Source organism: Heptranchias perlo, chromosome 37 (assembly GCF_035084215.1).
Source record: "Heptranchias perlo isolate sHepPer1 chromosome 37, sHepPer1.hap1, whole genome shotgun sequence".
Taxonomy (NCBI): domain Eukaryota; kingdom Metazoa; phylum Chordata; class Chondrichthyes; order Hexanchiformes; family Hexanchidae; genus Heptranchias; species Heptranchias perlo.
The window spans coordinates 2,594,634-2,617,002 of NC_090361.1; the positions used below are offsets into that span (position 1 = coordinate 2,594,634).

The following is a 22,369-nucleotide window of genomic DNA, read 5'->3' on the forward strand; positions in this document are numbered from 1 at the left end:
TGGATCAGTACAACTCCGCTTAAAAAGTCGTAGTAAAGCCGTTTGTAGATAGGTCCCCTAAATTAGGTCTAACAATTTAATATGGAATATTTGAGGTAAAGACTGTCATTTTTGTTGCGGATTTTTAAAAAAGTTACGTTCTTCAGGGTTCTATTGTTAGTGTCAAAACAAAAAGGGAGAAAAATTCAACCCCCTCCCCCAAAATACTGGTGAATAGGGAGAAAATGTAACTTATTAAATGTGAAACCAAATGCATTTTCAGGAGATATAAGCCATTCGCATGGGAGCAAAGCAGTGTTAATAGAATCAGAGAATGATACAGCACAGATGGAGGCCATTCGGCCCATCGTGCCTCTGCCAGCTCTTTGAAAGAGCTATCCAATTAGTCCCACTCCCCCGCTTTTTCCCTACAGCCTGCAAATTTTTCCCCTTCAAGTAACAGGGCTGTTGTACTATTCCAGATACTGGATAAACTAATACTGGCCCCTCCATCACCCATACATTATGTTCTGTTCTCAAAAATCCATTTTCTGGACTGTGGCTATCTTGGTTTGAAAGACCATTTAGTCCAAGTGGCATATAGACAAAAACTGGAGAGTGATCTGACAAAGGGCTTGACACCTTCAGCACCAGGAAGGCCAGGCCTGTTGAGATATTTGACCATGATGTTTATCCGTATATCAGCTTCAAGTGTACCAAATTCTCTTCAGTTTCAAACATTCATCTTCTCGACCTGGTAATCCCAATCTTGCTACTCTGAGGCAAGCAGATATAGAGACTGGAAAAGCTGGTACAACATTGGGAATTATCAAGGATCTTTGGATCTATATTCAATGATATCATTGGTCTATGTACACCCAGTGATGGATTAATGTAGTCCAATTTACCAAACTCTTGCTTACAAGCTCCATGTTTGGCATTTAAGCCTTCAGTTTCTCAGTTTCTTTTTTTTAAAAACCCTAATCTTTGGAGAATCATATTTTCACACTGGACCTAATAATTTTTGCTGTGTTCTAACCAAAATGTTGCAGGGACTCGAAGTTCAAGGTGGTTTCAATTTCTAATGACAGATTAGCCATGGCCACAAATGATGGTCCAAGCCTCAGTGACTACAGGCAAGCTCTCCCCAAACTCCCAACATAATGTTTCTGATCTTTACGCACTTGTGTTTATTCTCCTCAGTCGATTCACAGTTTGGAGGAATCTGGAATCGTGAATACTCTGGGTCATACCACATCTGGTAGAAATAGGTCTTCCCATCATCTTCAACCATCTTCAGCTCAAAATCATCATCCATTCCACCCTGAGATACACAAAAATATACTGCTCACTTTATATTCCATACAAATATAACTTGATGTATATCTTTTAAAAAAAAAAGGCAAGTCACATTGTGGGGTAGTACAGCTTGGAGTTTTGATATGTGCTCCAAGTAGTAGAATTGGGTTCACCTGTTTGATTACAATCTACCGCCAATTCAAGGTTGTTTATTGTACAACAAAATGTGAAATTATTTGGTACAAATCCAGAAATATTAATAATGCAGGAAGGCTTTTTTTGTTGCACCATTTTATTTTGAATTAACAGATAATTTAAATTAAGCAACTTTGAATTAATAGTAGACTGTATTTCTAATGTGTTAAAGCATTGATGAGAAAGAGGAGGCCAAGACTCCTACCCCTGCCAGCGAATGCAAGTTGGGTGAGGATAGAATGGCTCTCCAGGGCCTAACCACCTACCAACCACTAATCAAGATTCATGTTTGAATAAGTCACTTAGGTAAGGTATCGGAGGGTGACTGGTGTCCATGGAATCACACCCAGACTTCGGAGGGGGGAGAGGGGGAGACTTGGGGGGGGGGGGGGCGGTGGAGGGGGGAGAAGAAAGAAAGAAAGAAAGGAAAACATAATAAAATAAGCCTTTTCACTTGTTGCACAATTTGAGCTATGTTGAGTACAAAAGTGCTGAATGGAGGTAATGGTGCTTCCCAGCAGGTAGCAAGGGAGAGCAGGAGCAACAGACTGAATGTCTGCTTCGGGTACAGGCATCGGGTGTAGCAAAGTAGGAAAAGGTTAAACAAAAAAATGCAAAAATAAAAAGCAGAAAACATACCAGAGTATAAACATACCGTATAAAACAAGTATACAAACCATAATAATGGTCTATTGGTAGCTTGAGACACGGGGGAAACAAGAAGTTTACCACATAGGAATTATGGGGCAGTGAGTTTGAAAATCCAACTTTTGGAGCCATCACTGAACCTTTTCTTTGTGCACTTGTTACATCAGCAACAATTTGAGATTTATAAGGAACACAACTTTTGAACAGGGAGTTTCGTTGCAGACAGATAAAGTTAACGGATTCAGTTTCAGTTAAAAAGCTTCCTCACCTCTAGTGCCCAGTTCTCTGAAGCAGTCTTGTAGATGACCCTAACTTTGCTGTCTACGTAAGATAACTGCATGTCTTCACACTCATCTACCAGAAAGAGCTCAAGGGGATCAGAGGTCTCGCCCAACACCGTGTCAGTGCCACGGCAAAACCAATTTGCGTGGAACATCTTCCCACTGCTGTCTTCCCACATGGATGTGATTCTGCAGGAACAAGTACACAATTGTACAGATCACAAAAATACTGTTTCATAACCCAACAGTCACCACTTCAAAAGTGATTTGTTTTGAGGATCACTCTGATGCTATTTGACATGAGGTAATTTCATGCGTTATACACAAAATCCAGTCATTGTTGAACAAAAACTGTTCTGTTGGCTAAGTGCAATTATTGCTGGTTGTTTCTTGTAACTGGATAGTAGAACTATAGAATAAATGAAGTGCTTGCCCAGTGATAAATGATAATTGATTAGAAAGAAAATATTCATTGTTCAAATAGAATCCTACTATCGAATCCAAAGTAGATTCCTGAATTTAACTGTTTCAAAGAAACAGATTATCAAGCGACGAACTCTAGTGAATCTAACCGTATGTAATCCCACGATGATATTGGTATCACTACGACAGTTCTGTTTAGTGAACAGCTGCTGATATACCAAGCATTAGTTACATGAAAAACAAAATCACTAAACCGTCCTCCTCAACCTAAAAATACTTCAGCATGTCAGTTTATCTGCAATATCCAGCTTATCTGCATAATAAATAAGCCAAAAAGTTATTTTAACATCTAATCCACAATTTCATCACAAGCTGAATTACTATCCTTAACCACTATCATCAGAGGTCAACAGAAAGCCTGACCCAAGATGATGGCTTAGCAGACTAATAATGTGACTGTAGAGTGTTTTAAAATCAAGCTGCAGAGTTTTGCAAGTAACTTAAAAGGACTGATTTACAAACTCTTCTTTGTGAGGGACCTCCCATAATATTGATACATTTCCAGGGGCTGCAGTTTTTCAAATATGACACACTCAGCACTCACCCACCCTAATTTTTGAAAGACAGCACTGTTTTCCTCAGGGTAGCTGAAACCATGGTGGGGTGGGGGAGATTTTAACCCCCAGGACAGGCGTGAGGGAGGGATGGGAGTTAAATTCTTAGAAATGGGAAACCTGACCTCAACCTGCCTACTTCCGGTTTAACCGGTGTGGACGAGTAACCAGCCCGCGAGAGGCCGGTTAGTAATTAGAATATGTTAGTGAGGCTGCGGTCCTCAGATTTTAGCAGCCATTTGGATTGAACGGCTATGGGCCAAGTTTCCCAGGGCTCGGGGAACCCAGCAACTGAAGGGAGGCAAGAACTGCCGGCTGCAGCAGCTAAGTGCTTCACCAAAACTCCCCTCTGGGCCAGGAGGAGGAGTGCTTCCCCTCGGCACCCCCCCCCCACCCCCAAAGCAAACCTGCCACGATCGGCCAAACCCCCCCCATCCCGGCCAGTATCTCACCCCCCGCAATCTCACCCTCCCTCTCAGCTCTCGATATGGTTGGCTTCCGGGCGGGAAATGGCCGCTTCCTCCCCATAAATATCAGGGCTTATTGTTCCAAAAATAACTTATATGAGCACAATAAAAATAATGTCCTAGTATGTCAACAAATACATAAAACAAGAAAATATCTATGAGGATGGATAGAAATCTGATGACCTATTCCTTTCGGGGAGTTTGATTTAAAAACCTACAACTTAAGGACACTAACCTGGCTAAGTAAAGGGGTTTGGTGGGGTCGTCTGGGCTGACTGCTACGCAGTCATTGATCGCCAGCATTTCATCATCAACAGACACCTTCTGGTAATAGGTTTTCCTTCCGTCAGACTGAAAAGAAAATCAAGCATCAGACGGTAAGGTTTATGCTATTTAGTGACGATCCAGTCTACTTGTGTTTCAGCAGATTCTGTTGTTAAAACTAACAGACCACAATGGTGCATGTATTTAAGAGCTGAAGATAAAGTGAGGGAGCAATCCTATTCAATTGCTGCAAGCTCCCATTTCCGCAGAAGCACATGGTAGGGTACGAGAAGGAAATAGATGACATTCATTATTATACTGAACAGACCAGTCAAATGAAACACAAGTGTTTAAAAATGCATTCAGGGAGATGGTGAATGCAGTGGTAGGAAAGAGCCCACCATCCCCAAAAATGGCAAGCTGAGGCTTGATGCTGTCCTTCCATACCAGATGTGAGTGAGTGAATGAGTGAATGAGTGAGTGTATATAAGGGGGTTGCATTTCATAAAGGTAACTATTTAAACAGTAATGTTCCTTTTAAAATATGATTATAGCTTTTGGCATCTAAAAGTCCACACAAGTTCGTAAACTTTCAGATTTCTGATTTTTTAGTGTCAACAATATTAAGCACCGTGGGACATTTCACTATGTTAAAGACGCTGTGTAGGTGCAAATTGTTAAGTAAAGGGATTCCTTTGAAATAAATTCAGTTTCTATGGTGAATTTTGAGCTAAAGGTGAGGGTATTTAGTTTGGGGGTCAGCACCAAGCAGTCCCAGGTTTGCTCTACCATGGCTGGATTGCAGAGTAAACTTCCTTTATTTGCTCCTACGTAAAAGTGCACTTCACTGTACTAGTGTGCTACTTCAGTTGCTCTTATCAGCCATCCTGTGACCCCCAAGTAAGGTTGTCGAACTAGTGCTGAATTAATCATGAACAATTTTGTACCAGACAAGCAGAACTTCTTCCCTTCACTCCAGGTTGAATTTAAATCCAAGTCACAGTAGTCAAAGGCCAAGATAAAATGCACCGAATGGATTCAAGCCCTACCCCCAGCACCTAATCTAAGTTGATAGTTAAGTGCACGACAGAGAGGTTTGAAGCACTGCCAGAGGTGCCATCCTTTGGGTGAACCATTAAAGCAAGGCTCCATCTACCTCTTAGTGGTTCAGGTGGATGTTAAAGATCCCATGGTACTATTCGAAGTGCAGGGAGTTCTGTCAGCACTTTGGTCAACATTCTTCCCTCAACCAACATCACCACAAAAAAAAATCATTGTTCGTTTATCTCAGCCAGTTGTGGGACTGTTATTTAGTTGACATTTTGTGCACAAGTGACTGAATTTCAAAGTAACTCATTGCACATGAAGCACTTTTGGGACACTTGAAAGGCAGACGGTGTGACATAAATCCAAGTTCTTTGCTGTCTGACACTGCACTGTCCAATTAAGCAGAGAAGTTCCTCACTTAAAAAAAAAAGATTATGAATTTAGAATTTCTAGAGGTTTAAAAATCACTCGCCGATCAGTTTTACAGCCATGATGTGGAGATGCCGGTGATGGACTGGGGTTGACAATTGTAAACAATTTTACAACACCAAGTTATAGTCCAGCAATTTTATTTTAAATTCACAAGCTTTCGGAGACTTCCTCCTTCCTCAGGTAAATGTTTCGGAGACTTCCTCCTTCCTCAGGTAAACATTTACCTGAGGAAGGAGGAAGTCTCCGAAAGCTTGTGAATTTAAAATAAAATTGCTGGACTATAACTTGGTGTTGTAAAATTGTTTACAGTTTTACAGCAGTAGTGTAAATTAAATTGTGTTTACCTTGACAGCCTCTCCAATCCAGGAGATGCGACTCTTAGACTGCTTCTTCTTCCTACCCTGCAACATTCTTTTGGGAGAAGCTTTGCCAATTATCTCGGAATCATCTTCATCATTTTCGTCATCATCAGCCTCCTTCACAGCCAGATTTGGACACCTTCAGAAAAAATACAGAACAACCTGCAATTAGTTGCAGAGTGCACTTGATAGTGCAATCATTTTTTAAATGAAGGATTCTTCTTACAGTGGTTCTACTGGTTGCACAATTAGTTCCCTGAATGAATGAATTTTGTGCTATAACCTCTAGTTTACTTATCCCCCCCATTTCCTTTATCATGCTGGCTCCAACACTAGCACACAAAGTGCAACAGCAGAATCACTACAAATATTGAGGACAGAACCTGCCACATTTGCTAGTGGACTCATCTTTCAACTTGTCCATTACTTGCAGCAATGCAGTTTTCTGATCACTGGCCTGTAGACACCAAAGTATATTTAACAGACAGAAGCAAATCACAACATAGAATTTCACACCACCAGGAGTCTATTTTTTTGAAAACCATTGTACACTACTAATAATGTGGTTCTTCCAATTTAGCCTCATTTTAATTATACTTAGTAAATTGGTAATGGTATGTACATTAACTAATGCCAAATTAGCATTTAATGCTCTTGTAGAAAAATATGATGTTCCTTGCATTCACACTACAATGCAACAAGATGGTTGACTTTACCTTCTCTGTAAGCAGGCCTGTTTGTTGCGCCCACCGCCTCCAAACTTCACCATGTCCTTACAAGCTCTGCACTTCCCACAGTCTGGCTGTTGGCAAACCTGTTACAAAACGAAGATGGCTGAACAAAGAGGTCGCAAGTTGGGCCAACTTGTAAAAGGTTATTTTCTCCTCCTCCTCCGTTGCCCCTTCATGAGCCGCAGCTTTAACGTGTCCAGTTATAGGAACCATCCTTTAAGTTTCAGCATGACATAATAACCCACTGGAACACAAGGACGCTATTCCCCCAGACCATAAGCTACCCTAATTGCTCTGCCCATTTCATCTCTGGAGAGGAAATTCCACACAAATCACAATCCCCAAACATAATCAAGCAAACTATTAACTAGGGCACATTAGTGTAGTGGTTTTGTTACTGGACTAGTAACCTCAAGGCCTGGAGCAGTAATTCAGAGAATGAGAGTTCAAATCCCACCATGAATTCAGTTTTTAAAAAAATCTGGAAATAAAATGCTGGCATCAGTAAAAGTGACTATGAAGCTATATATAGTCTGATATAACTCATTTGCTACATAATCGTACATCATAGCTTAAAAATCAGAAAAGTATTACGTAAAACTTGATTCACAACCTCATTAAATGCAATCAGTCATCAAGCGACCGCTAAGTTATAAACTTTATAGTATACTGGAACGCCAAGCCAACAACCACCCTAGGTGGCATGGAGACCCTGGTTTCCCCAAAAGCAAGAGCTCAATCTACCTGCAGCAGGCTGCTCCTACACCAGCTTCTTCTGGTGGGTGACTAAGTGGCACTGGTGCTCATAGGAGACAGGGATCTGCTAACGTTCCACATCGCAACTATTAAGTAGTGGAAGTCACTTTCAGATTGTAGAGGAGTCTGATTTTTGGTATAATATTGCCATCCTCCAAGCTCCTCTGAACTGTTCTACCAAGTGTAATAACCCCCAAGCAATGGTTAATCATGATGACGACACAGCACTTACCTCACACACACCACACCGCCTGCGCTTTGGGCCATTCTCTTTGTCATTCTGATCGATTTCCTCCGAGAAGAACGTATCGAAAATCTGATACACCAGCTTAGTGGTGGTGGCTTTGGTGGGTCCCTTGTCCTTATCGATCTTGGTGGGGTGACGTATAGCCTGTCGTCTTGCTGCTCGTCTAGTCACCAAGCACAACAGCCAAAGTAAAGGTACTGCTCAAACAAAGGCCCGTTTGCATCCCTGAATTCTCTTTAAAATAAAATTAACACTCTCTCATGTGGCTACAGTAGGAGGTATGATAAACAAAAGGATGGCACCAGCTGTGCCGATGGCAAGAATTTAATGCATTCTCAGTTTACCATCAAGGTCCCACAAAACGCCAAAGAACCAATCAGAAATCAATCTTTACCAGTGCTCCAGTCCTGGGAGCTTCCACACTTTGGCGGGGGGCGGAAAGAAGATAGGCAGGGGTTAAGAAAGGAGGAGGTAGAGGACTTGAATTCTGTGTGTGGGGCATCTCATTTCTGTGCAACAACATGCGGTTCATCACTGCTTTTGATGTGTATTCGGCCTCCAGCTCTAAAACATTTGATATCCCTATCTTAGAATTAAAGAACACTATATATGCTTCCACACTTTTACTAAGATTTTATTCCTACTTCACTATCCCCAAATGCTCACCTTTTACCAAGAGTGACACCAGCCAGTTTGATCAGGTCTCTCATACAGGGAGTTATGATGATCGGCTGCTCATCAACATCTCCAGCCTCATCATAACTCTCCACCTGTTCCACTACAAACTGGGCGTGTCTCAGCAGCGAATCCTCAGTGAAGCGAGAGAAGCTCAGCCCAGCAGGAGGTACTGTAGTCTATCAAGAGAAACAGGCGATAGTTATTAAAGTCAATCATACAAATAAAAGGAAACCTGCCTGTCTCCTGGGTTTCATAAGTTGTCATTTGTTTTAAAATAACTCAACCAAAAAGGACCTTAGCAGGAGGGATCTTCTGGGAGGATTTTAAAAAAAAAACAGCTCCAAAGAACTGAAGTTAAAGGGGAAGGAAAATCTGGTGAAGGGAGAAAATAATTTTTTTTCGAAGTGCCCCCCAATTGTCTATTGGGAGAACTATAAAATATCCATTGACATTTAAATGTCAAATATCCTATCCAAGCAGAGACTGATTGGGTCTCAAATGATTTTAATGGACAGTAAAATCGGGTGGGGTGTAAAACCAGCCTTGCACTCGATCCAGTCAGATTCCCAACAGGCAGGTTAGGTTAAAGTTGTCCCCAGTGTGTCAGGATTATCTCCTAGGCCATTCCTAAGTCATCGTCACCACTACAATCAGATGCTTCCCTGTTATTGGGATTACCTGATTGTCCCGGAGGAGAGAAGACTCAAAATGGCAAGTTCCCATTCAGGTTAAAAAAAGACCTCATAGACTTTACTTCCTACATGGCCTTTTTATAATATTTTAGTGACTGCTCGTGATATCAAGGGAACTAGCTTAGACTCAGTAAGTCCTACTGAGTGAATAGCGCAAGTCAGAAATATGTAACAATGAAATAACTGTTGCTGGATTACTGCCCATTTCTACTGATTCAGTGTAATCAAGATTGAACTGTCAATTTTTTTTAAAAAAGCCACTAAAGTTACATAATTTATTAAAATTATTAACAGAAGCTCATCCACAATACATCAGCATAATATGCTGGCAAAAGCACCATTCCACCCACATGCTACCATCAAAATAATGGTTCAGGCAGTAGATTTGATTGAATATATCAGACAAATGTAGTGCACCTTAACTCTAATATCACCATTCTAAAGAACAGGAAGTTTTGCAGAGTAGTTTTGGCAGGTACAAGCCAGGGAACAAGTAATCAAACTGTGAACTGCTAACATCTACATTTTTCCTCAGTTGGTAAATGCATGTCCAGTGTGAAGCTAAGCCATAGAGAACAAGATGATCCCAGATTGCATAACCGGTCTGTGCTGAGTTAAGTGATCTCAACCAGGGTAGTGGCAGATGGCACTAGAATTGGCCTCAGTGCCCTGGGCTTAAGGGAAGGGAAGCAATGGTTTACAAAACTTCACACCCTGAAACAACTATAACTTACCTCTATCTTATTCAGCAGGTCTTCATAGGTGGAATCTGGATTATTCTGCAGAAACTCAATGACTATCTTACTCATGTGGATTTTCTCCTGCATCACAGCAAAGATGGCTGCATACTCATCACTGGGATTCATCAGTATATAGTCGGCAAATGCTAGAGGAAAAAGGAATACATTATATTCTCATCCCAAGAACCTTCTAATAATCCAGGATACTGTTCCATTATATCTTCATCAAATGCCTACTTCTAAAAATAAAGTTGGACGCGCAGAAACACGACATTAAGTTGAATTGCAGAACCCTAACTGTCAACATCCTATAGCTCACCACTTTCAATATCGGGAGGAGGAGGCTCTGCAAACATCCCCATCCTCAATGATGGTGGAGTCCAGCACATGAGTGCAAAAGATAAGGCTGAAGCGTTTGCAACCATCTTCAGCCAGAAGTGCCGAGTGGATGATCCATCTCGGCCTCCTCCCGATATCCCCACCATCACAGAAGCCAGTCTTCAGCCAATTCGATTCACCCCACGTGATATCAAGAAACGGCTGAGTGCACTGGATACAGCAAAGGCTATGGGCCCCGACAACATCCCGGCTGTAGTGCTGAAAACTTGTGCTCCAGAACTAGCAGCGCCTCTAGCCAAGCTGTTCCAGTACAGCTACAACACTGGCATCTACCCAACAATGTGGAAAATTGCCCAGGTATGTCCTGTCCACAAAAAGCAGGACAAATCCAATCCGGCCAATTATCGCCCCATCAGTCTACTCTCAATCATCAGCAAAGTGATGGAAGGTGTCGTCGACAGTGCTATCACGCAGCACTTACTCACCAATAACCTGCTCACCGATGCACAGTTTGGGTGCTGCCAGGACCACTCCGCTCCAGACCTCATTACAGCCTTGGTCCAAACATGGACAAAAGAGCTGAATTCCAGAGGTGAGGTGAGAGTGACTGCCCTTGAGAATCAAGGCAGCATTTGACCGAGTGTGGCACTAAGGAGCCCTAGTAAAATTGAAGTCAATGGGAATCAGGGGGAAAACGCTCCAGTGGCTGGAGTCATACCTAGCACAAATGAAGATGGTGGTGGTTGTTGGAGGCCAGTCATCTCAGCCGCAGGACACTGCTGCAGGAGTTCCTCAGGGCAGTGTCCTAGGCCCAACCATCTTCAGCTGCTTCATCAATGACCTTCCCTCCATCATAAGGTCAGAAATGGGGATGTTTACTGATGATTGCACAACGAAGCAGTCCGAGCCCGCATGCAGCAAGACCTGGACAACATCCAGGCTTGGGCTGATAAGTAACATTTGCGCCAGACAAGTGCCAGACAATGACCATCTCCAACAAGAGAGAGTCTAACCACCTCCCCATGACATTCAATGGCATTACCATCGCCGATTCCCCCACCATCAACATCCTGGGGGTCACCATTGACCAGAAACTTAATTGGACCAGCCATATAAATACTGTGGCTACGAGAGCAGGTCAGAGGCTGGGTATTCTGCGGCGAGTGACTCACCTCCTGACTCCCCAAAGCCTTTCCACCATCTACAAGGCACAAGTCAGGAGTGCGATGGAATACGCTCCACTTGCCTGGATGAATGCAGCTCCAACAACACTCAAGAAGCTCGACACCATCCAGGACAAAGCAGCCCACTTGATTGACACCCCATCCACCACCCTAAACATTCACTCCCTTCACCACCGGTGCACAGTGGTTGCAGTGTGTACCATCCACAGGATGCACTGCAGCAACTCGCCAAGGCTTCTTCAACAGCACCTCCCAAATCTGCGACCTCTACCACCTAGAAGGTCAAGAGCAGCAGGCACATGGGAACAACACCACCTGCACGTTCCCCTCCAAGTCACACACCATCCCGAATTGGAAATATATCGCCGTTCCTTCATCGTCGCTGGGTCAAAATCCTGGAACTCCCTTCCTAACAGCACTATGGGAGAACTTCACCATACGGATTGCAAAGGTTCAAGAAGGCGGCTCACCACCACCTTCTCAAGGGTAATTAGGGATGGGCAATAAATGCTGGCCTTGCCAGCGACGCCCACATCCCATCTGCACCCTTGAGTCTCCCATCTTAGGATTTAAAGCTTTGGGTACACAAACCCAATCGCAGTCCCAGCACCCTTCTGCTCAGTGAAAGCGCTGAGCAATCGGATAGTTGTGGAAGTGAAGGCTCAGGCTCAGCAACATGAAGCGAGCATGTATTTCTGTACACTAGTCTCAGAAATGCTGAGAAGGCAGAAGACCCAAATCAGCACAGCCAGTCACAACGTGGTCTGATAATTTTCTTAAAATTCAATACATTGGAAAATACCACTTGTAAATATAAATATCCAGGGTTCCCCTGATGGGACAGAAAGTTTATCCAGTGAATGGTTGAGCCACATAGACCAGGTTCAATGCTAGTTTGTTGTGAACTAAGACAAGTTAGCAGTAGAGTTGCTGCAGTTGATGTGAGGTTAGGGGAGGAAAAAAAAAAATCAGCCAGGAACCCCCACTCTTCGTTCCAACAGCTGGAAGCTTGCCCTGTAGATAATGCATGAGAACAGGATTGAGCTGGGCTTTTTAAAAATTCGTTCATGGGATGTGGGCGTGGTTGGCAAGGCCAGCATTTATTGCCCATCCCTAATTGCCCTTAATAAGGTGGTGGTGAGCCGCCTTCTTGAACCACTGCAGTCCGTGTGGTGAAGGTTCTGCCACTGTGGTGTTAGGTAGGGAGTGGTAGTCCACAGCAGAATAACCTACCAACACTTACTGTAAAGGCTCACAACATGACTAATGACCACTAGAGCACCAAGTGCTCGTCAAAGAATCACTTTCAGTAGAGGGTGGGAAGAAAGTTGCAACAAAAAAAAGATACAAATCCTGTTCCCTTCAGACCTGCTACATAACATCAATACTAAATGGTATTGGTAACAGCTCAAAAGCACTTGTTTTAGATTTGAATAGAGGCTGAAGCTTTGATAGCCCTGATGTTTCTTTACCTGTAGTGAACCCAATCAAAGCCTTTTCACCGCCATCAAACCCAGTTATCCACCAGGCGTTTATTGGTCCTAGTTTCTTAGCTCTGACTCCACCTGTTTAAAAGTGAATACAAAACATGTCAATACCTCACTATAAATTGTCACCACATTGCCCCTCACTACCACTACATTATACATAGGTAGGCACTCCACTGAACTCAAGACTGCTCACAGTCCACAGATGACTAATAAAGCATACTGGTGCAGACTTGTAAATGGGGGAAAGAATTACAAGCAACGGGTCAAGTTTCAATTGGGCCACTAAGAGATACTGCTGAGGGATGGCACCACTGGTGCTATTGTGAGCATGTCAGTCAAGTATAATGGCGATCTTATAAAACTTTCATCAGCATCCACTTGAACCGTAGAATACACCCAGCTGTCTAAGCAGATTTTATCTTTCCAAAATTGTGTTGCGCCTGGAGCAAGCATTCTGAGCTACATAACGCTTAGGGTGAAGAACTAGTGGTTACAGATGAAGGGAACAATCAGAGATTGAATTAAAAACATCTCTCAGGAAGTATACTGTACAACATTGAGCAAAATGGACTTTAAGTTTCCCTTATAGTGTGTCGACACCAATGCATTAAATACATAGCCCTGATAACAGTCTTTCCACAGAGGTAGGGAAACATACACAGGAATCACTATGGATATATCCACTAGCTAACAAATCCAAAAATAATTCAATTAAATATATTTTATTTTAGAATGAGTTTACAACATGGAAGAGTTTACACTGCACTTAACATCGAGACTGCCTCCTTCACATCAGACTACATGGTATTAACTAAGCAGTCCTGAAGTGGAAGAAAGTCAGTGGCCTCAAGTGCCAAGATTCGGTCTTTATATATATCATGCTGTCCTAGTGGCATACTTAGATCAGTTATTTGCAAGGAAATTCACTCACCGTCGAGGCTGGGATTGTCATCATAGATTGGTTTCACCACACCGCTAAAGTACAGCTCCACATTCTTTTCGATCAGGCCAGTATCAAAAGGACACAAGTGACCTTTCCGATCATAAATACTGCAAAGACAATAAAATAAAGTTCAAGAACGAAAGTGGCAGCAACCAAGTTTTCACAATATTAATTTTTATAGGCAATTTCATTAAAAAGTTGACTAAAACCACAAACCTAAACCTTATTTTTTATGCAAATCTCTAGTCTTCCTTGTACTACTGTACCATTAGTTTTGTGAAAGCCTTACCTCACAGTATCTGCAATACCCATGCTCTTTGTTTTTTTAAAAATAATTCCAGCTCATGCCCACACCACTCGGTGAAATTTACCCGCGAAGTTTCTTCACTTTTTGGGAGCAAGTCATCTTGAATGTTTTGAGGGTGTACAATAGTAATGACGTTATTACCATTGTAACCATCCATACTGACCTGAAGGAGGTAACTTTATGTTGAGGCAGGTCATCATAACTCTCAAACCCTTCATCATTTGTTCCTTCAAATAGTGACAAACGCTCATTAGTCAACATCTCAGGCTCTTCCAACTGTTGAAGTAATAAGATTTTTGTACAGCATTAAATTCTTCCCCTTCACTTCTGTGGATTCTCTCCACTACCTGAACGGAGACGGCAGAGAGTTGACCAACTCCCAGGCATTTCCCCGAACATAACTGACTCCTGGGCATGCATGTGGAAGTACTGTTCTCCCTCCCCACAATGGGGCACATAGCAGAGGTCATTAACAGATAGTGTGAAGGAAAAAAATAAAGTGCAAACTGGCACGCCACGACTCTGCAGCACAGGTCACCGGAGCTCCAATGCACCTGAGATACAGATCAGCCATGATCTAATTGAATGGCAGAACAGGCTCGAGGGCCTGAATGGCCCACTGCGTGCCATCAGCAACTCACAGCTAATGACATGGAACAATGTAATCTTCAAATGCCTTTGTGCCACTTTCAGATATATATATGGTTACTGTACCTCAAACAGCTTCAACCACAGGTTAATGACAAAACATTTCAGCAGGAACTGCAAAAGGTAAAAGGCATTTCTCTTGACAGAGGCATAGAACAAATAAAGTCCTAAGCGAGAACTCTACTCAAACACCACCCCCCACACCCAACAGCCAGTTGAACAGCAAAAATTAGGAGAATCTGAGAGCTCATAGCTCATGTTCTCAGGTGGTGCATGACGTAGATGGCCACATTTTTCTTTGTGTAGGGAAATGTCCAGCTACGCATCACCTCCCCTTCAAACACAGCCAAAATTGCTGGGCATTACATGCATCACCCGCAGCCCTATACTCCATGATATAGTATACCAGTATAAACATGCATCAAATTCTTCAGATGGCTGTGGTTACCCGTTCTCAGCTAAGGGAACTACAATTGGCCTCAGGCACCTCACACCAAGGAGAATTGCTGCCAAGTGACACTTATAGAATCATAGAATGGTTACAGGACAGAAGGAGGCCGTTCAGCCCATTCAGCCTGTGCCGGCTCTCTGCAAGAACAATCCAGTCAGTCCCACTCCCCCGCCCTTTCCACATAGCCTGCAATTTTTTTTCCTTCAAGTACTTATCCAATTCATTTTTGAAAGCCATGATTGAATCTGCCTCCACCACCCCCTCAGGCAGTGCGTTCCAGATCATAACCACTCGCTGTGTGAAAAGTTTCGCCTCATGTCGCCTTTGATTCTTTTGCCAATCACCTTAAATCTATGTCCTCTGGTTCTTGACCCTTCCTCCAATGGGAACAGTTTCTCTCTATCTAGGCCCCTTGTGATTTTGAACACCTCGATCAAATCTCCTCTCAACCTTCTCTGCTCTAAGAACAACCACCCCAGCTTCTCCAGTCCATCCACCCAACTGAAGTCCCTCATCCCTGGAACCATTCTAGTAAATCTTTTCTGCACCCTCTCTAAGGCCGTCACATCCTTCCTGAAGTACGGTGCCCAGAATTGGACACAATACTCCAGCTGTGGCAGAACCAGTGTTTTATAAAGGTTCATCATAACTTCCTTACTTTTGTACTCTAATGCCTCTATTTATAAAACCCAGGATCCCATATGCTTTTTTAACCACTTTCTCAACCTGCCCTGCCACCTTCAACGATTTGTGCACATATACCCCCAGGTCTCTCTGTTCCTGCACCCCCTTTAGAATTGTAGCCTTTAGTTTATATTGCCTCTCCTCGTTCTTCCTACCAAAACGTATCACTTCGCACTTCTCTGCGTTAAATTTCATCTGCCACATACCGCCCATTCCACCAGCCTGTCTATGTCCTCTTGAAGTCTATCGCTATCCTCCTCACCATTCACTACATTTCGAAGTTTTGTGTCGTCTGCAAATTTTGAAATTGTGTCCTGTACATCCAAGTCCAAGTCATTAATATATATCAAGGAAAGCAGTGGTCCTACTTGTTGGAAAATGTATGTGTGGATGTCAGTCAAGGACAAGCTGTGATGTTTCCAGAGTAGAAGAGCTTCCTGACACTCAGGAGTCTCACGTGAGGAGCTGTGCTAGAGAAGGGTCCAGTTAGACTGGTAATACTTGGTCATCTTCAGGAGAAAAGTGGCAAAAGAAAAACCACTCACTGCGTCATCAGGATCACCCTGGAAGTACTTGAGATCTGGGTCATCCAAGAACTGTTTGCAGTCTGTGCATTTGGGCGGTGGGGTCTGCAAAAATAAAAAAGTATGAAATACATTTCTCGATCTTAGATTATAATTAACCCATCCTCCAAAACACCCAGCAGACACCCAAGTTCAGATTTATGTTTGAGGACAGATTATCCCAGGAAAAGAGTGGATATGCTGCGCCTGATGTTGGCAACATGGATGTATGTACAAACACAAAGGAGACACTTGATTTTCTTACTTCCTGTAAATATTTATCTGTTAAGCTCATGTTACAGAAACTACTCATCAAAAAATGAATGCATTGAGAAAACTGCTCACCCCATGAATGAGAAGAACGTCAGAATCAACTAGTGTTCTGGTATTAGGATTTCAATTGTAGAAAGAGCACTTTGTTTTACAAAATTATTAAATTAAGCTTCCCCCTCCCCAAAAACATCATTCTGCCATATGAAATTTATATTTCTAGGATGGATAAACCCATCTCTGATCCTACTCACCTTGGGAGTTTGTTCAGCTTTGGGCTTGCAGTCAGAAGTTGTCTCAGTCCCATCAGGCAGCCTACAAAGCAGATGCTCGTTAAATTGCTGTGACGAGGCAACATTCCCCACCATCGGATCCTGCCGTTAATGCAGCAGGTTTCAGCCCTTTACCCGCAGTGAGACTAATTACCAACATTACGTTACGTTTGCTGAAGATGAGCCATTTCCAATTTTATCCACAAACAAGTTTACTTTCTGACCCAAAATACTAAGTCAGTCGATCTCAAATCCATCTCTGCCACTTCCCTGTATCCCTCACCACCCATATCCCCTTCCAACCCCACTTCCTTCTGTATCTACCACTGGAAAAAAACTCTGCACTTTTAAACTCCCAACTGCCTTGCTTTTGGCCCTCCATTCACTACAATACTTCTGCATCTGTCCATTTGATCAAAAACTCCATCTCCACCGTTGATGGCTTTGATCCCATCAAAGCTCTTTACTCGCTCCCATCCTGGTCACTCCCTCAAGTCCAACGGGGGCAGACTTACGTGGCACACAACTGGTTTAGCAATTCTTCACCAGATCTTGCTGGATCTTATCAAGCGCTATTAGCTCTCATTCTCCTCTGCCAAACCCGCAAACTGCTCCAGGATCATCCTGGAGAGCAAGGATAATCGCCGGCTTCTTTCCCCCCCCATTACCAAATGTCGCCTCAAACATTTATCCCTGCCCCCTCTATCCTCACATTCTGCCCCCTCTATCCTCACATTCAACAAGAGGAGCTCATGCTCTTTATTCAGTTGATTCTGTCCGCTTCCCCAACAAGCCAAATCTCCAAGATTCCCCCGCCCTAGCCCTGAATCTGTGTCTCTCTCCAGTTTTTCTTGCATCGCCCCTCGTGCTCTCTCTGAGTTCATTTCGTGCACAAGACCCCCAATTCCCACTAAACTGCTGACCACCCAACTTCCCTTCCTGGCCCTCATACTAGGTGGCATTGTAAATGGCTCGCTTTTCCTTTCAAAGCTGCCATCAACCAATCCTCAAAAAAAAGCTCAACCGGAACCCCCTTGTACTTGCAAACTAACACCCCATCTCCAACCTCCCTTTGCTCTCCAAAGTCCTTGAACGTGGTGTCACCTCCGAATCTGTGCTCATCCTCCCCAATTCCATTTGAATCTCTCCAATGAGGTCTCTGCCTCTGCCACAGCACTGAAATAGCTCTAATCAAAGTTACAAATGACATCTGTAATTATGACTGCAGTTATTGTTGAATGTTGAAAGGCAATGCTGAAATAACAGCAAGTCAGTTTGTAATACATTTAAAAATTATAAAAAGAGGGAAATAAACAAAAACTTACTTTTGTTCAGATTCCACTTTAATTCTCTTCTCATCCTGCTCCTTCGAAGTAGGAAAAAAACCCAAACTGTAATATTTGCGTTAAAAGATTTTCAGTTGAGCATTCCCTACAAACGCACAATACATCAATAATGTATAAAGCCGACAATTTTAATCATGGTAGAATCAAAAGAAACCTAGTGATAATCCCATTTCACAAATGATCTGACCTGTTGTTGACAGAGACTCCTATCCAAAAGACTAATTTGGTTGGAACATTGCAAGAAAATTTAAGTTTACATATGTAGAGGAAGCAGAAAGGGCTGAATGCAGTGCAATAGAACAGGAATGTAATGTGATGCAATACCCTCTCCACCAGTGGTCAATGGCATCCAATGGTAGCAGACTACCGTATACCAGTAAAGAGCAGATGAATTAGTTTAGCTTCCAACCCAAACTGGAAGCAGTTGTTTGACAAGTACTCTTCCCCCATTTAGCTATTCCTCCTAGCCTACCCCTGTATGCCAATTCTATTAGGTCCTGTCAAATGGAGGGGTGGGAGAAGGAAGAGAATGGTAGAAAGGAGGAAAGATATTCTCTCTGCAGCCTTTTCAATTCCAGGGCAACAGTGTTTCTACGCACAGCAAAAACACACGAATAGCAATGGCATAGTACCAACAATATTTAGGCCGTTTTGACATTCGGGAGGCCATTGAAAGAAGAGCTAAAGAGTTCCCCTTCACAGCTAAATGGTGAAATACCAATCCTTGCAGGCCATAGATCCTAGGTTCAATTCTCGATTGTGCTTAGCTGATCTCAAGCACAGTTCGGAGAGCAACAATTGGCTTCACTGATCTGAAGCTAAGTAGGAAAGGACAAGAAACACACACACACCCAAGATTCCCACTCCTTAGCACTAGCCACTGATTCCTGCTGGAGACCATACAGTGGGGAAGTCAGGATCAGACACGGCTGTGATGCCCTTCATAGTCAAACAGCCCCAATATTCACTGTTTAGCGTTACACTTCAAGAACAACCAATTGGGCTGCCAGCATCTGCATGAGTCAGCAGGCGAGTGATGGGGAGCAAGGAGGATAAGTGACACCACAAAAGATAAAACCCTACATGATCTCCTTATAAAAGTTTGCCTAATGCCAATACCTGTTCATCACATTCCTCTTCCTTAACATTTGCTGCTTCTAGTTCATTTAGGTCCTCCGACTTGCGTTTGTTTGCTCTAGAACGGATACAAATATAAACTATATCAAAAACTCTTGATCAGTACATTTATCGTTTCTCCCATTTCTAGAGTCCATGCATCTATGCTTCAATGTTTGACTTCACCTACGAGACTCATGACTGTTCTCTACCTCAATCATACTGTCCACAAAGCATGAAACAGAATTTTAAAAAAACAAAAATCACAAGAGAAAGATGTGCTACATTTCATTCACAACTCTGCTCGCTTGTTACAAGAGGAGGCCTGCAACAGATTCCTCCAGCCAATATGGTGGGCAGTTATTTTACCATATTGTACACTCAGAGCAGGCAGCACACAAGGCACCTCCTCCATAACTGTAACTTTAAATACTTGTTAAAAGCAGATTTTTCCTCCAAGATAAATCAGGGCCAAATGTTACAACCAGTTACCTTCTCCTAGGCCCCACCCCTGCCAGGTAAAATGCTTCCTGGCCTGTGTACATGGTGCTCCTGAACCTCTCAATACCTTATTCAATACAAGTATACAGGACTGCAGTATTCTCATAGTAACTTTATACCTATGGGTCCTTGTGTGAGCAACGCAGACTGGCATTTCTAATTTTAGATACCTCACTGAGGGCACCTAGTGATAGAAACCTATTATTACAGCGGCAAACCATCACTTATGTAACTCATAAAATGGCTGAATGTATTACCGACTCCATCAAGTCCTGGGCCACCACGACCACTGATCCCTCACTCGTTCTTGCCGTACCTTTACATTTGACAAACGTACTCTGAAATACACCCATTTTATTTTTATAACGTGGAATTACTTTTACTCTTATAAACAACTGCATTTATATAGAGACGAAGAATATTCTATCCTCGCTGAAAAAATTAATACGCTGGAATCACATTTATGGGTCAAAATCCACAGACCACCTTTTCCCATTGTTATATAAAGGATGGTTATTACTTTATCTGTGTTTCGCCAACAGAAAAAAAGCTGCTAGATCATACATCAAAACTCGATATACTGAGAGGTCTCAACTCACAACAATGGTTGCCATCATCAAAAAAATATTGGTCAGTAGATTACAAACAAGTAACATCCAGCAGACAAATCACTCAAGCTTTACTGTTTTTTTTTTGCATCACCTGAATCCAATTACTATTAACTTATAATTCATCAGCCAGGAACTTCTAGAAACGAGACATTTCTCCTTTGTGCTGCCTGAACGCTGTTAGAATACTCACGCTTTAGCGAACATGGATATAATCGTAGCTTGCTGTTTTGCTGAATTCCTGGTGACCCTTGGACTTCCTGATAGCCCTGGAATAGAAAGGAATATTGCCAATTGTAAGCAGGGCTTGAAAATCCACATAGGATTTCAAATATAGCAGGTTATTAAAATGGCAGGATTTGGAGAAATCTCAAATGTGGGATTTCCCAAGTCTCTCGGTCCTTTTAGGAAACCTTTCAAAGCATTAGGAAAAGATTCCCCCAAGGCTTCAGTTAGTAAAGGTGCATGAGACTGATCCACATCACCAGAAGGACCCAGGGACCATGGTAGCTGATCTCAGTCGGGGGTTGTGTTTGGGAGGCTATAATTGATTTCAGTGTCCCTGGGTCAAGGAGCGAAAAGTCAGCCATCCTCATGGTTTCTAATCACTATTCAGTAACCCTCTATTATAAAGCAAGTGTCAATATCTGGTGGCAACACAATTGTGCTCAGCTGTGAAGCAACCATGGTAGAATAGCCTGCCAGCACACATCTAGGCTCATGAAGAATGGCCAGGTGAGTCATATACCAACATGCTGCGTGTGCCTATGGAACTGCATCCATCGAGAGTCAGCATTCAAGAACACAGGAAAAGTCCAAATGGTCCATCCAGCCTGTCCTAGTAAACGTTATCAATAATCAGCTGCCCTCACCTACCATCTATAACTCTGCCCAGCTCCCTTCTGAAAGGGCTGCAGTAAATCCATACTTACAGATGACTCTCTGAAAAGAAATCCTTCCTGGCATCTAATCTAACTCCAAGTTTTCCCATTCCCTATCAGGCTCAAGTAACCTATCCACCCAACAAGAATCTATTCCCTTTGCCATTTTACAAAACCTCAATCGTGACCTTGAAGCCTGTGCTTCTTGGCAGAAAAAAAAACAGGCTCCAATTCCCCGAGCCTGGCAGCCAAGAGCCCCAAGGCTAGGCATCATCCTGGTGACCCTCCTCTGCACCACTCCAGGGTCTCAATATCCACTGCCAAACAAAGAACCAAAATTGGACAGGATATTTTAGATGGGGCCGTGCCTTGGACAAGGCGAGTATTGTAATTCTAGATTTATAATGATCTGTTCTAGCTATACGTCCTATTTCCTTTCCCCATGTTCTCACAACATTGGCCGTGGACTGTCCACATTTTGTCAACAATGATCCCTAGGTACCTCTCCTGGTCCGCAGCCGTAAGCCGGTAACTCTGCATGTTATACACATGCCTGGAGCTCACAAGGAGGGGAGGGTGAAAATTCAAAGAAAAAAAAACATTGAAGACATCAGGAAGAAGGAATTCATCATTTAAAATTTTTAGCATATTTGCTCCCCGTCATGCAGTGTACTTTTCCACACAACCACAAAGAATAGACAGAGAGAACACTTCTGAGACTCAGCAACAAGCTATGAGGTGGCTCAAGCAGCTGTCTCTTCCACATCAAGAGTGATTAGATGCGAGGGGTGAAAAATCAGAAGGATAATCATCCTTACAACATTTTTGTGCACCCATAGCTGCAGGTACCACAAGATCATCTTTCAACAAGGGGGTGAGGATACAGAGCCGATAGAGGGCAAAGAAAATGAACG

The 22,369-nt window shown here is 42.8% G+C and overlaps 1 protein-coding gene across 2 annotated transcripts in view; it reads right to left on the bottom strand.

Annotated features, from left to right (window-relative positions):
• Positions 1-22,369, bottom strand: part of dnmt1 (DNA (cytosine-5-)-methyltransferase 1) — a 47,173-nt gene that overhangs the window by 16,004 nt on the left and 8,800 nt on the right. The window contains exons 5-20 of one of the 2 annotated variants that reach the window (XM_067972967.1): positions 20,768-20,843; positions 19,469-19,544; positions 18,329-18,363; positions 16,986-17,046; positions 16,444-16,527; positions 14,279-14,391; positions 13,797-13,915; positions 12,848-12,940; positions 9,847-9,998; positions 8,409-8,596; positions 7,728-7,905; positions 6,725-6,822; positions 5,994-6,147; positions 4,142-4,257; positions 2,390-2,591; positions 1,164-1,303 (exon numbers count right to left, since the gene is read on the bottom strand). In XM_067972967.1, the coding sequence (XP_067829068.1) occupies positions 1,164-1,303; positions 2,390-2,591; positions 4,142-4,257; positions 5,994-6,147; positions 6,725-6,822; positions 7,728-7,905; positions 8,409-8,596; positions 9,847-9,998; positions 12,848-12,940; positions 13,797-13,915; positions 14,279-14,391; positions 16,444-16,527; positions 16,986-17,046; positions 18,329-18,363; positions 19,469-19,544; positions 20,768-20,843 (1,885 nt within the window). Of the gene's footprint in view, positions 1-1,163; positions 1,304-2,389; positions 2,592-4,141; positions 4,258-5,993; positions 6,148-6,724; positions 6,823-7,727; positions 7,906-8,408; positions 8,597-9,846; positions 9,999-12,847; positions 12,941-13,796; positions 13,916-14,278; positions 14,392-16,443; positions 16,528-16,985; positions 17,047-18,328; positions 18,370-19,468; positions 19,545-20,767; positions 20,844-22,369 lie in introns of both variants that reach the window. The other variant, XM_067972968.1, reaches the window with a different exon arrangement.